The following is a 15557-nucleotide window of genomic DNA, read 5'->3' as shown; positions in this document are numbered from 1 at the left end:
GCCTGTGTCAGACTCGGTGGTCCTTGAACACCTCAGGTCCGCCCGGGAGTCTCGGATCGTCTTCCATCTCCACCGAGGAGCCGAACGGTTGTGAGACAATCTTTTTCCTCTCCCCTTTTTCTTTTACTTCCATCGGCCGTTTGACACGGTGAGCAGTAATATTTGCACGACATGAATGAGCCCCCCCCCTCACCCTCCCGCCTCCGAGCCCCGCCGCAGCAGCAGCGGTAAACCGCCTCTCTAAAGTGTTTCTAAATTCGCCCCCTGCGCGATCCGAGGGTGTTTCCGTGCCACGGGGGGACCGAGAAAGCACTTATCCTTTTGCAAACACACCCCACCGCCCCTCCTGTCTGATTTTTCCCCCCCGACCAGAAAAAAAAAAACAGTGTCAACGGGCCGGCTGTCCGGTGTGCGCGCCGCCATGTGATGTGGATCACATGCGGGGGAACCGAGCACCGAGCTGCAGCCCTCGGCTGGATCCGGTGAGTGCACGCCTGACGCAGAACTACATCACACTCTCAGGGGCTCCTTTTTTTGTTGCAATTTTGGGAGGCTACATCTCCACGGTAGAAGAGCGTTTACCGTATGCACATAATGTATCAACAATTAGAGTAACTATGTGGGAAGGGGTGGAGCGGGAGGCGGGTTAAAAATTATATTAAAAGACATCGGTAATCTTTGTTTAAAAAAAAAAAACAAAAAAAACTCGTCAAAGTATTTGAAAAATAATAAGTTTAGATTTCCGGGTACAAAAAAAACTGTTTCTCTTTCATCATCATCATCACCATTCACGCTTTGACGGCCCATATCGAATTAGGAGGCTAAACTCAAACGGGCTCTGTGGCTAAAATGATCTTTTGAAAGAAGTATAAATAAATAAAAACATGTTGTTGTTCTTGTGTTGAAGAAGACATTAAAACATTGTTTCATCTTATAAGCAGGTTCTTAAAGTGCACCCATGTCATTCGTGATTCATTCTCACTTTGCATGTGAATCCTTCAACTCCCTGCACGTAACACTGTGCTCCGCCCACCTGGACAAACTGACCAATCACAACCGTTCTTATTATGTGCATTTGTGCTGAAGCATAATGTAAGTACAAAAACTGTCATTGGATTTCAAAACTTCTATTTGACCCATTTCAACTGTTGATCCGTGTTACATGACAGCTCTAAGAAGTCTTTTTTTATATAGGGACACGCATATTTCAATTTTTAGACATTTTGATATGACAATCAATCCAACTTTGTGAGAAGTTTGTAATTTAAAACAGTTCTTTGAATTAATTAGTTTTTCCGGCATTCACCGGAAAGTATTTTCATCACACTATTTCATGTCTTTAAATTGAATATTAACTTAAGTTTGGGATTTCAATCTTATTTGATAGGTAAGCAGAGGTGGTGCATCCCCAACTTGAGAACCGTGTCAAATGTTCAAGACCATGCAGTTACATTAGATCATATTTTCAGCTTTATTTTTCATATTCAGCTAATGTTACTTGAGTTTATAGGAGACCCGTCTTGGGCCTCCAACTTTGTAGGAAAAAAAACATCTGGATTATGCACTTCTTAAAAGGAGAGTTCATAAAAGTCAGTGACTGAAACTAAATATGTACAAGTTATTAAAATAACATATTACAGTTTGTGTTCCGTTACTATTTGTCCAACAGTCATAGTTACTGCTTTTTTTTCAAGATTACAAGTTTTATTATTCTTCCTCTCCAAAGAAAACCAGGCAAATCCACATGTGCTGATTTTAAATTGTTGTAATAAACTGTTCATTTTCAAGACAATTTGTGTCCCTCTAAAGTTAAATAATTTGTCTAAGAACCACTTAAATCAGGTAAAAATGCATAATTACACAGCTCAAATTAGGTCTAATACAGTTCCTGAAAAATACTTTACTGCAGGCTTTGAATGTGGCATTTGTAGTTGAGAAGTTATTTTATTTTCATAGTATTTTATTTGAAAAAGTTAAATATATTTGTCATATTGTCAATCATTTGTCTGTCTCTTGGATTAAAGGTACTTTTTTCTTCAGGTTTGCTGGTAAGTTATTTAAACATATGTATGTTTATGGGATGGCAGTGTCCCTTGGCTAGACGTACAGGAGTATCAGATTGAGAAACATTTTTTTTTTTGTAAAGTTGTGTTAATCCCCTGCAGAAAATTAGTCTCAGCCTTTTAAGCCAGCCTCATGTGAACCTTTACTCACAGTGAAACAGGGGGGCGGGATCAAGTCACGGTTTTGCAAGTCTCAGGTATGTTCCAAATCCCTCGCATTTCCCAAGTCTTTCCACAGAAGTCCTGAGTCAACTGCTAAATGAAGACAGGCAGGTCACAAGTCTTAAACTATGGATGTTCCTGGACATATTGAACAAACAAATGGAGTGCTGTGGCAACAATTTCAAGCCAGGAATCACAAATGCCTCAGAAAAGGTGCATTCATTACATTTTAACATTTTTTATATGTTTTTACAGTTTTGCTCCTTTGCCAGCAGCGGCTCATCCATAACCAAGTGGCCAAGTGTGGTGTTGAGAATTCTTAGCTCATGGAGCTCAAGTCTGAGAGAGGTTAATTGTCACTGGAATTAAAGTCAAAGTGAAATAGCACACCTGTACTAGTTTTGTTGTGATTCAAGTCTGACTTGAGTCACACGCACGCACACATGCACAAGCATACACACGCACAATGAGCAAGTCAGTGCATGTGCATCTGAATAGTTTTTCATAGGCCTTATGCAAAGACATTACTGCATGACCTAATGGAGATATGTGTTTAATTTCATTTTGCCTACACACTGCTGCGTTCAACTACATGTGCAGTCTCACTCCGTGGGCTACTTGCTATTAAGGGATCAGCTGGCAGTCTTCATCATTACAGTATCTGCAGTAATGTGAAGATAAACTGATTAGTTGTGGTAACAACTTACCACAAATTTCATCCTTTGTCTCTCTTAGACATGGTCATGAGCTGTGGTTTGTGATGGAAAGAATAAGGTCACAGGTAGAAGCAGCTGAAACCAGACACTTTCTTTTATTGTGGCAGAGCTTAGTGATAGACTGAAGGGAACACAAGGTGATGTCAAAGAACAAGACCAGATTCGAGTCGACTGCTGTGTCACCTCATATTGACTGAAAATGTTGTGGATATGCACACAACAAATCCCAGCAGGTGGCAGTATTCTGTGTTTGTCATTCAAAAATGAGGCCGGAGGTAAATAAAATGTTTGCTGAACCTTTTTGCATCCTACCTGCTTAGATCAGTGAAACAGACACTTATATTAAAGAGGTCAGATGGAGTGGTGCACATCTGATTTGGTTCGTGATAAATAATGTGTGGAATATTTTGTATGTGTCTTACAGACAGACTTCATTTGCTGTTTGCTCACTTGCATTTCTCTCCTTATGCATGAATTTAGCAAAACAGATTGACCTTTCAGTGACAAACCCTAATGATGAATCAACATGCTCAATCGGTCCAAAGAGCAAGCAGCAAGGGTTGACTACAGACGTGCGAGACACACGAACACAGGTCTGACCTCATCGCATCCTAACCGGGGACCATAGGCAAAGGTTGTAACAGACCTTGGGCATATGATTGTTTCAAGGTTCAACTAAAGATTGAATCATAATAATGATAATCACAATAAATATTATTACTTTTAGCAAACTGTCCATTAAAATATACAAAACAAAAAGAAAAGAGTAGGACACAATAAAATAAATCATTAATTCATTCATCCATTCAGTTTCTATTCCCTCTATCCTATAGTCAAGGATGTGGTGGAGCTGAAAATTTCCACGTAAATCTAGTGCATGCTTTTGGAAATGTGGGAGGAAGAAGGAGAATCATAAAAACCCATAGGGAGAATATGAAAACTCCACTGAAAGGAGCGCTGTCAGAATCAAACCAGGAACCTTATTGTGGTGAGGAAGAAGCGCTCACCACTACATCATTGTACAGCCCATTAAAAAAAGTGTACCATAACACAATATGACAAACAAAACTCAAGCCTCAGATATGAAACAGAAAATAAGTGGGCCCTCAGCTTTGCTGCCAACAGAACAGACCTACCTGTGTCAACAGGCAAACTGTTCCATAGCAGGGTTGTTTTTGGGCCTTTTAGGCACAAATAAAGGCTCCAACTCAGGGAGCACAATGTAAATCCAGTCACAGACAACTTCATCAAATCAGATTAATATGATGGTAAAATGCCACTGACTATTTTATATATGAGGAGCAACACTTTGCTCCTCCCTCAACAATTGAGGGACGCCAAAATAAGAAGCTTTCAATGGTGATTGTAGAATATTCAAAAACAGATTCTGTTGAACAGAACTCTTTTAATGACCCCAGTTGAGAGAGGGTCTAGTGAATGGGTTGTACCTTGGGCTGCAATAACAATCTTGGGACTTCTAGACAAAAATAATCAAAATCATGAAAACCATGTCCTTCATGTACAGGCCTAGCAGCAGAGTATTTTGTATCACCACTGCAGATGATGCCATTTTCTGACAGAAGATCAAACAGTCTTTCAAAGATTGGTAAAAAAACCTTAAGCCTTGAGTGAGAGCACTGATGCTCAAGTTTTCCCCACTGACTTCTAAGGGTTAACAAATCCTCATTTAGCCAAGGAGATGGGCTCTTTCTGAGGCTCCTCTGTTTTTGGCAGTGAGAGAACTCTAAGAGTACCTGATTGAGAGCAGGGTTTATTATATCTGGCAGCCAAGAATTCAAAACTTCTGAGGTATTGAAGCTGATACAGTGGGACAGCCTCACCGTCCTTGTTTCTTTACCCAAGGTCAATGAATTGGAAATTAAAATGTCTGAAAAATTCTATGAATGATCTAAAACTGGCAATGAAACAAATATTATTGTGCTGGAAAATGATATATGTACACAATTTCTCACAACATGGTACAATAATATGGAACAATAGATATGTACTGCATCAAAACAAATTTCTATTTTACAAGGAATGGTTTGAGAAAGGTATATGGTCAATAATTGACGTGATGGATGACAATGGCAGTCTTTTAGACTATAAACAATTCTGCACCAAACACAGCTTTAACCCTCCCATATTTGAGTTCATAAAATTACGTAACGCACTACCGAGACAATTTGTATTCCTGACCAAAAATATAATGACGTACCAAACCATACAACCACAGTTACCCCCAACATCACTCCAGAGAGTCTCAATTCTGGATAGAAAATGCAGCAACTCTTTTATTAGGAAATGTTTTACAGAAAACGTATTCCCTTGACGTCAAAACAAAAATAGTATTTTAAATAAATTTGATAAGGAATCGATTGCCACGCTGCGAACTATGTATCTGACCCTACCCATACCCGCCAAGGCAAAAGAGACCCACTTCAAAATTATGAATGACATCCACCCATCTAAGGAATTATTGAGGGTACGCTTTAATATTGAAGATAATATTTGTACCTTTTGTGAAGACAACATTGAAACCACTGACCATATATTTTTCTCATGTGAAAAGTACAGGGCTTTTGGGCTAAAACTCAAAAAAGGGTTAAAGACAATTTTCCGTCGTCACCACTTTCCTTCTCAAGAGATGACATAGCATTTGGTTTACTTTTAAGCAACAAAAGAGATGTACTATGTGTCAATGTTATTTCAGGCCTGGCCAAGTTCTTCATTCACAAAAACAGAATGCAAAAGTGTTCCCCCAATTTTATGCTCTTTATAAACGATTTTGAATTTGATAAAAAATCCTTAAAACTCATAGAAAAATCCAAAAACCAAAAAATATACAGTTTGATGTCTGAGATTCTTTGTGAACCACCAAGTTAAATACATATTATATTCCCCTTGCAGGTTTTTTTTTTTTTTTTTTTTTCAATTTTATTTATCTATCTATTTATTCAATTATTTTCTTTCACTTTCTTCTTCGTCTAGCAATAAACATTTCTCACAAACCTTTAACAATGTTAACTTATGATTACATACAGAACGAATGTCCTTATGTCAATTGCTTCCTCATCCCCGGTCGTTTCATTGACATTCGATTCTACCTTGCCATGTTTATCTGTACATACGTATATTTATTTATGCTATTTGTGTTCAATAAAAAAAATAGAAAATAAAAAAAACAAAACAAAAAAAAACTGGCAATGAACAGATGACAGGTCACTCACTGAAACAGACAACCCATACCTCAACACAAACTCCAAGGCCTGTCCATGGACCAGACACATGTTTAACACACAATTAAAATGGTCTCTTTAACAAAATGAAAAACTACCAAATTGTCTTTGTATCGCAGGAAGCCATCAGTGTAAAACCCTCCCACTTTTCAAAATCGTCCTCACGAAGGTAGTTAACAACTCAATGAAACTCAGTCAACCCTGTACAATACATTGCAAAGTTACAGAGCCCCATTTTGATTCAATTTCCATTTTTGAACCACACAATGACACAAAATGCAACTCTTAACTTGTACGCAGGAAAAAAAAACAGTGGATTGTATTAGCTAAGTTGCCCCTCAGGCCACATTCGTTTCCTTAACCTAATGCAAACCATTTATCTGACGGTCTTCTCGGACAGTTCAAAGTCATGGCTTGACTTTTTGTGTTCTTGGGCTCGTAAAAGATACCGATGTGACAAAAAGATTCGCAAAAGCAACGATAGAGTTTCAAACAGAAGTTTGTGACATATTGGAAACAAAACCCGGACGAAAACGCTCGTTTCTCCTACCATCACGTTTCCGCAGACGTCACTTCCTCCCTCCTCTCTGGCTTCCATCTTGCACTCCGCATGTGTCTGCTGTTAGTTTACAGGTCAGTGTGGAGCTTTAAATACCTTCTCCCCTCCACTGTTTGTCCTCGGTCCGACGGCAAGAGGTAACCGAAATCCTTTCCTCGCTAGATGACTGAGGTGTGCCGGGAATTGACGCTAGCCCTGCCGAAGGTTAAAAGAGGCTGAGAGTGACAGGCCGGCCGCCCCAGTCTGTGGAGCTAGCACGCTAGCCGAAGTTAGCCGACAAGTTCTTGCTTTTAACCCGAACCACACCTTGTTTTGCAGAAACGGCTTAAGACACTGGTCGCCATACGTTAGCTTAAATCCGCCCTTACCCTCTCTGATATTTATGCATGTGGTTTACTAAACCGATCCCCTCTTAACACCTTGTTGACCATAATACAACCACCGGTGAAAGGAAACCGGGTGCTATCGATTTCTAATTAGCAAAGCTTGGCGTATTTGACAGTGACAACGGTACATCCTCAAAGGTTTCATGTCTTATCTACATCCCTGTTTAGTCATTTCGCCGCCGATCGGCCCACCAACGATAGGCGTGTATATGTATGTGTTGATGCAGGAGTTGTCCCTTATCTGTCACACCATATATACGGAACGGTAGTAGATATCCTCCTTTCAAAATCGAGTGGTGTTGCTGAGTAAAATAGGTCTGCAGTAGATCTTTACTTAACGGGGATACCAAGAATTGAACTGATGCATCCATCCAGAACAGGCAGACATTTAATCGCCCTGTAATACCACCGAAGTGTTCAAACAAGAGAACCAGAGCGTGGGTTAAATGTTGAGTCATTTTGTTGTAATTTGTTCAATACTTCTTCCTACTCATGCAGCGTTTTTATATCTATCTTAAAATTACTGAAATATAGGAAAGTCTCCCGATTCAGAAGTGATTAACAATACAGTGGAGCAGCGTCTCCCACCCTGATTCACTATCAACTGAACAGCCTGGTCTGTATACGAGGATATCTGTAGAGCTCTGGCTTTATTGTGCTGTTATGTAAAGTTACTAAACAAACTGACAGGTGACCTTGTGCGTACATGGCTTATTAAATATGAGCAGGTGCAAATTAGCTCTCTGCTCACAACATGGCCATATTTCACTGGATAGTTCTTTATGTTGTTCATAGGGTGCAAGTATCTGCAGTGCAAACCATCAATAATTGACGTTTCTGAACTGTTTCAAAGTTTGTAGTGTGCCACTGTTAGATAAGTGCTATTTTTTAAGGTATGTAAATGTAGCACTCTATGTGTTTTAAGTGTTCAGAAATTGATCTAAGTGCCACCTTGAAGTTCTTTTTTCTTTGTATTTTTCTGTAATACCTCCTGCAAATATGCACTCCATATTTGGCTAAAACTTTGGTGTTAGCTCTTCTTGATAAGACTAGAATAAGACCTATCAATAGACCTATTGATAAGACCTTTAGTCAATATGTGAAAGTGCTGTGAGTTCTGATCATATCACTGGGAAGGCAAAAACCTGCTTGGAAGTCCAATTTTATGTCATTAAGTAGCACAAACATATATAAAAAAACTAATTTTATTAGTTCTGAATATCAATAATTCAAATAAAATATGCCACTATATACACTGTAAGAGTTATGAAAGAACCTTGTATAGGGTTAACAGAATTTCGTACTAAAACGAACCTGACAATTTGCTTGTCAGTTTAACTTGTACAGTAGTATGGCCATTGAGACACCAAGTTTTTGATAAATGACTTATTACTGGGATGATGTAACGCTGCCAATCTGCACATACCTTTGGGGATCATGACATCCTGACTGGTTTATCACAAATTAAAAGTAACCAGCACTAGATTCTGAAAGCCAGCCTTGAGATTAGCTAACACCAAGATTTAATATACTGTAATTGTTTCTAATCTATCAACATTATATTGAATAACAATTTTGAAAGTAGATAGTAGACAATATTATCACTTTGTTCTGTGAAAGGTGTGGTGATATTGACAGTTTTGCTGCCTCATTTGCATAGCATGCCTTTTTTCTTTCCCTCTTTGTCTGATGTGTGGAAACGTTTCTTTTTGTTTATCACTCCTGACATTTTCCCTTGCGATCATGTCTTTTAAAAGTAATATCTGCCTGTACAATTGTTGTTGTGATGATCACACTGACAAGTTACATTTGAAGACTGCTATTTTGGTGACTTCTTTGTCTTTTTTTCCCCAGATGAAAGAAACAATAATGAATCAAGAAAAACTTGCTAAACTACAGGCACAAGTCCGCATCGGCGGAAAGGTAACAGCCCCAAAACCCCTTGCCTCACAACACATTAGATAACATCTGATTTTACTGTTCACTCGGTCAGCCTTTCTTTTATGCTGTCAGACACAACTAGTTTCCATTGTGTGGATCCAACTGTCAAACTACAACTGATGAGTCCACATCAAGAGCCCTAAAACACAGGAAGTAAATCCAGTTACTCGATATACTGATCAGCAACAGCCTCAAAACCAAGGGCTTAAGTTCCCCTCATACCACCAGAATGTTTGATCTGTCCAGACATGGACTCAATAAACTCTCTGATCGTAGTTTCACATGTCTTGTGTCACGTCTGCGGCTCAGGCCTCAGTTTTTTTCCTCACCACCCATATTGACTGGTTAAAGTGTGCACACAGCCCGTCTCTGCCAAACATCTATAGACTAAAGGGAGTTCGAATCCCTTTTTTTTACCGGTTTACAACACAAACAGTGAAACAATCTGGAATTAATTTCAGCTTTCATGCAGACATAAGAAAAATATGCATCAACACGTCAAGTATTAAAATTTTTTCAGCTGAAAAGGCTTGCTCCTGAGTATTGATACCATTAATTGGATTGTAAAATACAAGTAGGATTTTGTTTTTGGGAACTGAGTGGCTCCACATGTGAGAAGCCGATGTGGAGATTTACTAAAATTGGCGAAACATGATCTACTGGATGGTTGGTTTTAAAGGCAAACTCGTGGTGGAAATTGAGGGATCGAGAGGCTGCCTTCATGACCAATTGGGACTAATCAGTCACATGGCGTGATGTAGGATGTAAGCCCAAAGGTGACAATTTAAACAAGAACTTCCAAGAAATTTTACTATGATGATGCACAACTGGGGTGCAATTTGTTGCCAAATAGCTAGTATTCTCAGCTGGATAAGCCCTGACAGTAAAACACTGTGAGATCATATCTAACTCACACACTTAGCACAGTGACCTGTAAAAAATAAATTTATATATTCATGTTGGTGAACATTGTCATTTACCCAATATACCAACTTTAGCCTGTCCTGGCCATTAATACTGGCAAACAGATGTAGTTGGTTTGGTGTCACTTTATCTTCGTCATGATCCCCAAACCATCGCTGAGTGTTACAGTGTGCCACATCACATTATCCTGAAGAAAGAGACAACAGGATAGGAGTCTCACTCTTCAGTGTTGTTAGGAGGTGTCAGAGTAACATCCACTTGAACATCATCACCCAAGCAGGGCATTGCCTGGAGTGCCACATGTGCATTTGAATAACACACATTCATGTGCCTGTTCAGAGGATGTAAAAGGGAGCTCCATATATCATGACCAGCCTACCTTCTAGCAACAATTCTTGGTCCGGATATTTATGGCTTGTCATGGGCATACATCTGCTTTCTGATGCAGGGCCACTGTTCATAGTTTCATTCACTCAACAGCCCTTTTTCAGCAATATTTGCTACATTTGCTCTTTGTTGGAAATTCAAGTGGTCGGCCATCAGTGCTTTCCACTTGCATCAGGGAGTCTGGAGTGTCCATGACCTTGTTATCCACCTTCATCCATGGTCATGTGGTACCCTGAACATCTTGCATTTTCAAATACTTTATTTCGCACCAAATTAAAATCACACATAAAACTGGAGTGCCTGCCACTGTGATTGCCCCCTCCTAATCACCGAGTAATCTATCAATTTCACCCGCACTACTGGACTGGATACACAAACACCCCACGTTTATAGAAGTGTCATCTCACCCTATCTGCCCACTCAGGTTAAAGATCTGGTTGATCTGAAATCGGAGCAGTTTTTCCTGTCTACCGCACATCAGTTCTCAAACTGCAACTATTTGCTTTTGTGTCTAAGAGCCCTACTCTTGAGTGGAACAGTTGTTACAAGATGATCAAAAATATTCCTTTCTCCGTCAATGGGTTTTAGACTTGATGATTTCGAATTTTTTAACTACTGATGAAGGTAAAAAGAGGAAAAAAAATTTTTTTAATAAATATGATCTGGAATTTGATAGAATACTTACATGGCTGTTAGTAAGTCTCATCTGTTTTTAAGTCAACAAATCAGCCTTATGACTGATCTTAGCTGGTGAAGCCATGTTATTAGGCTCTGAAGAGGTTTCCATGACAACCTGAAAGATATGTATCATACATGCATCTTGGTACTATGTTCTGGAGAGGAGAATGTCAAATAAGTCACTAGCTCTTTGCTGCAATAAATCTCCATATTAACCTATGATTTTGACTAGAGATCAAACCTCACCGCCAATATGTTTGTTTTTGAATGTCCTGCAGGGGAGTGCTCGCAGAAAGAAGAAGGTTGTGCACAGAACAGCAACTGCAGATGACAAGAAGCTCCAGTTTTCCCTAAAAAAGCTTGGCGTCAACAATATCTCTGGTATTGAAGAGGTAGGCATTGCAAAACAACATATTTACTGAAGTTCAAGAGGGTAGAGCAAAGCTGCCTATCAGCTTAATGTGCTCCTACTTTTTGTGAGTGTTTATTGGTTCTTTAAAGAAAATAAAAATGTTTGATACAGTACATTTATCATAGTTCAAGTGACGGAAGCCTACACTCAGGGTACATTTTTTGAAAAGTCTTCAGATATTAATACTTTAAAGCATTTTACTACTTTGTCTGAAAAATATTTCCTCTCTTTTCATTAACACACAATTCTAATCTTAAATTTCCTGCTACAAGGCGCTGACATATTGTGTCAAAGTCCAATGCACACTGTACATTTGGTCATAAAGAGATTCTGATTCTGATTTTAAAAAAGATGCATGGTTTATTACAGTTTGTCCTTTTTCAGATTTCTGCCAAGGGATTTCCCAGAGGAGATTTTTAATAAATGAAAGCAAACTTCTGCTATTGACACTAATGAGCTATCAGCTTGTTTCAGATTTGCTTGTTTTGTGATCTAAAGTGTACCAACGTGTGATCCTGCAGGTCAACATGTTTACAAATCAAGGGACAGTCATCCACTTCAACAACCCCAAAGTGCAGGCCTCACTGGCTGCCAACACCTTTACTATCACTGGCCACGCAGAGACCAAGCAGCTGACTGAGATGCTGCCAGGCATCTTGAACCAGCTGGGAGCTGACAGCCTTACTAGCCTGCGGAGGCTGGCCGAGGCCTTGCCCAAACAAGGTCAGTGTGACAAAACGTCCACCATCCAGCATGTGTCACGCTGACAGCTAACAGTTAAATTTATAGTCTGTTCCTCAGAATTTCATTTAAAAACACTCACACACTGTCCGATTTTATAGCCACAGATGGAAAAGCACCAATTGCTGCAGTAGAAGAGGAGGATGATGAAGTTCCAGGTGAGCGTTTGAATATCTCTCAATATTTCTTGTTACTAAATAATTAATTTTCTCCAGGTCAAGATTTTTCATATTATTATTTTTTTCATGAGGACATTTTTTATCCGAACAAAAATCTGATGGAATTTTGTAAAAATCGGTATAAATAGATTTTAAGTAGCACACGGAATGCGCTTCTATTGTTATTGAGGAAACAAATATTACAAAATACAGTCTAGAATTTAATATTCCTTATCATTAAATAAATGCTGATGGTGGAGATTTAGAAACTACCCCAATGGTTGCTAAAACTTTCAATTTTTCCCTGTCAAATCTGCCTTTTGCATGACAGACGGAGTTGCAATTCCAATCAATTCTACTTCCAATCTGCCTTTATTTGTAATGATCTATTTTGTATTGCTTTCATAAAAATGACTGATACATGAATGTTCTTAATGGCTCATTGTGCATGTGAAATACAAAACTAGGCAATAGAAAATTCAACTTTATAACTGATGGAAAAAATTCCTTCTTCAGAAAAATCCTGCCTCTATGTCATCACTCTCACCCATGTTTCCTGGCAAAGTCTCGTCTTGTGCTAAGCAATTAGGCTGCTTATGCCTTTTTTGGTGTCAGCTTTAATGGTGCACGACTTCTTTTTCGACCCTATTTACAGCCCATGTCTCCAGGGACACACCATTCACTGCTTCAGTTACTTTAGTCCAAGACTAAATTTTTCAGCAGTCTTCATTCCTCAGAAATCACCCCCGAGGCAGAAGCATGAGAAGTGTGCCCTTTGCAGCTTTCATTTCAGACATGATTTTGTCAGCCTCTTTAGCCCTGAAATGTTATCTTGAGCTTTACCATGCCGTCAACTTCATGCATTATAGACCTTTGGATTTCAATGGAGAAACTGAGGCGTTGCAGTTTAGATTTCAAACTTATCACTCTAACGGATGATTTACCTCATCTATCCATCTTCTGCCACTTATCCTGCATTTAGTCATTGGGCAAGAGGTGGGATACACCTTGGACTGGTCACCAGTAAATCGCAGGGCCACATATACAGACACGCAACCATTCACTCGCTCATTCGGGGCATTTTTTTTTTTCCAATTAACCTGGTGCATGTTTTTGGGCTCGGATCATTTACCAACCAACATAATAATGTTTGAATAACTTTGACCAATGAGAATGTGTCAGAATATACAAGAACAGTTTGACGCACCAGTTGGTGAAAATGGCCGTATAAGAACTTTTACATTATCGGAATTTTCTTATATGACAAATAGTGATCTTAATTGCATTCTTGCACAATGATTACATTCTCTGTTTTGAACCGGGCACATGAATGCACTTAAAATGCACACCAAATGTCAGATATCATTTGTGATGATTTTTTTTTTCACAATCCATTTTTCAATATCATTTTATTGACAAATAGGAAAATACCATCAATAAGTAATTAAAATACTTAGATCTACAAAAATTACTTAATCAATGAGAATACAGAAAATGCTTTTTAAACCCAATTTTAAAATTTATTACATTTTAAACTGACTTTGAAGTAAAAGTTGAATAAAGCCAATTATAATCAGTAGCAGGGCAAATGTGATTTATTGTATTGATATTGGACCTTTGTGGTTATTTTAACAGATATTGTCATAATATCTATTCAAAATTTGAATAGCTTTAGTGTGCATTTCATTTTCGAAAAACACTAGGGTTGCTTTTCTTTTAGGTTCATATCAAGGGGAGTCTGAAGTGAATTCAGATAATGGCTCATGCAGACTTTTGAATCATGTTCATTGTTTATAAGATCTTCAGACTCCGTTTGTTTTTTTCTGTGAAGAAAATGGGCCATGCGGTTGCCATTACAACAAGCTCAGCTTTTCCCAGGACTTCCCCGCCTGTAGCTGGAGTCCACTAATGTAACAAATGCTCACACATGTATTCAAAGAATAGGCGCAGATGAATCTTGATGGCAACGGGTTAAGAGCCGCTGCCATCATGTTGTTATTGGAGTTAAGTTTCCTTTTTGTTCTCCCACTAAAGGAACATGTTTACTCAGACCTTTCGAATTGTTTCCATTTTAACCCCCGACCCCTTTGAGCCAAAACTTTGGAGAGGAAGATTTCTCACATTTCACAGAGAAATTGAAGCTAACTTTTTGATGCTAAGCACTATAATTTATACAGCTGCTTTCAGTGATTGTGAGGGCCTCATATTGAACACAACCGTGTATGCAGACGTTGGAGAGATGAGCAAAGTATATCATGTTTCACATAAACACACTTTTGCAGAATTGTACTCTGGCACCTCTGAGGCTCATGCCTTTCTTCCTTACTTGGTCAAATTACCTCTCAATCTTGTTGTTTCAGATCTGGTGGAGAACTTTGATGAAGCATCCAAGGATGAGGCGAACTAGAGGAAATTGAGACTCTGCATTGTCGAGACTTGACAGGACTATGTGGCACACAAGATGTTTTTCTGTCAATTCAAGAGGTGGAAAGTAAATAGTAAAAGTAAAAAGGATCATTGATAGTCTGTCAAAATTCTGTAAGTATTACAACAACTGAACAAAATACTTGCGTACTCTTAAGTGAATTCTTTGAGTATTTTTTTTAGAATAGTACTCCAAAGTATTATTACAGGGGTATCAGTATAAGATAAAGTTTTTTAAGTACTCATTCCACTCCTTCTTTGCCACCTGACTCTAAATGCTTGTTGTGGTCTGCATGTCCAGTTAGTGCGAGATTGTGTGTAAAATGTGATGTTTTAGGGCTCATGATCTGTTTCCTCCAAGTTACTGAACCTTAATTCTGTGGCCTCGCTGAAACCACCGTGTCTGGAATAAATCTTTGCTACTGTCAATAAACAGACTGATTTTGTTGCTCCATCACGAAAACAAAATTTTACAATTACATGTAAGGCTGGGCAATAGAAGAACATATTACCTTTTCTTCCCATCTTCTGAAAAACTTGAAGGCAACATTATCCAACAAGTTAAAATTTTCTGCCCGTTAAGTTTACTTACAGATTTCTGCCATTCTAAGAAAAAGGTATTTGTTCTATGAAAGTACATTATGTTGCTATTTCTTGTTTATAAAAATCGTGGGAAAAATTAGCAACTCTATTCATATGTGTTTAAATCTGTAAATGAAAAACAATCCTTAGAAATAATCAGGATATTTGTCTATTTCCCAAGGAAA

General features: G+C 38.6%; 1 protein-coding gene across 3 annotated transcripts; it reads left to right on the top strand.

The window, feature by feature from the left end:
* The first annotated feature begins 6731 nt into the window (after nt 1–6731).
* On the top strand, nt 6732–15223 carry btf3 (basic transcription factor 3). Of its 3 annotated transcripts, XM_086152276.1 has the most exons (7): nt 6763–6813; nt 6902–7007; nt 8980–9048; nt 11334–11447; nt 11989–12190; nt 12310–12366; nt 14727–15223. In XM_086152276.1, exons 3-7 carry the CDS (start codon nt 8980–8982, stop codon nt 14771–14773), a joined length of 489 nt encoding a protein of 162 aa, XP_086008402.1. In that variant the 5' UTR covers nt 6763–6813; nt 6902–7007; the 3' UTR covers nt 14774–15223. The 3 variants fall into 3 exon arrangements, with proteins under 3 accessions (XP_086008400.1, XP_086008402.1, XP_086008401.1); XM_086152274.1 differs by lacking the exon at nt 6902–7007 and having other exon boundaries at nt 6732–6813; XM_086152275.1 differs by lacking the exon at nt 6902–7007 and having other exon boundaries at nt 6764–6876.
* Nucleotides 15224–15557: the final 334 nt, after the last annotated feature.

This window comes from Fistularia commersonii, chromosome 9 (genome assembly GCF_037954325.1).
Source record: "Fistularia commersonii isolate RoL2024-O1a breed Wild chromosome 9, RoL_Fcom_v1.0, whole genome shotgun sequence".
Classification (NCBI taxonomy): domain Eukaryota; kingdom Metazoa; phylum Chordata; class Actinopteri; order Syngnathiformes; family Fistulariidae; genus Fistularia; species Fistularia commersonii.
The sequence above is the reverse complement of the archived record's forward strand: the minus strand, read 5'-3'. Positions and strand labels throughout refer to the sequence as shown.

Bases quoted from the DNA above. Each gene is read 5' to 3' on its own strand.
- btf3 (XM_086152274.1), top strand. From the start codon at position 8,980: ATGAAAGAAACAATAATGAATCAAGAAAAACTTGCTAAACTACAGGCA. The intron at 9,049-11,333 runs GTAACAGCCCCA...AATGTCCTGCAG, and splicing joins AAGTCCGCATCGGCGGAAAG to GGGAGTGCTCGCAGAAAGAA. The intron at 12,367-14,726 runs GTGAGCGTTTGA...TTGTTGTTTCAG, and splicing joins GGAGGATGATGAAGTTCCAG to ATCTGGTGGAGAACTTTGAT.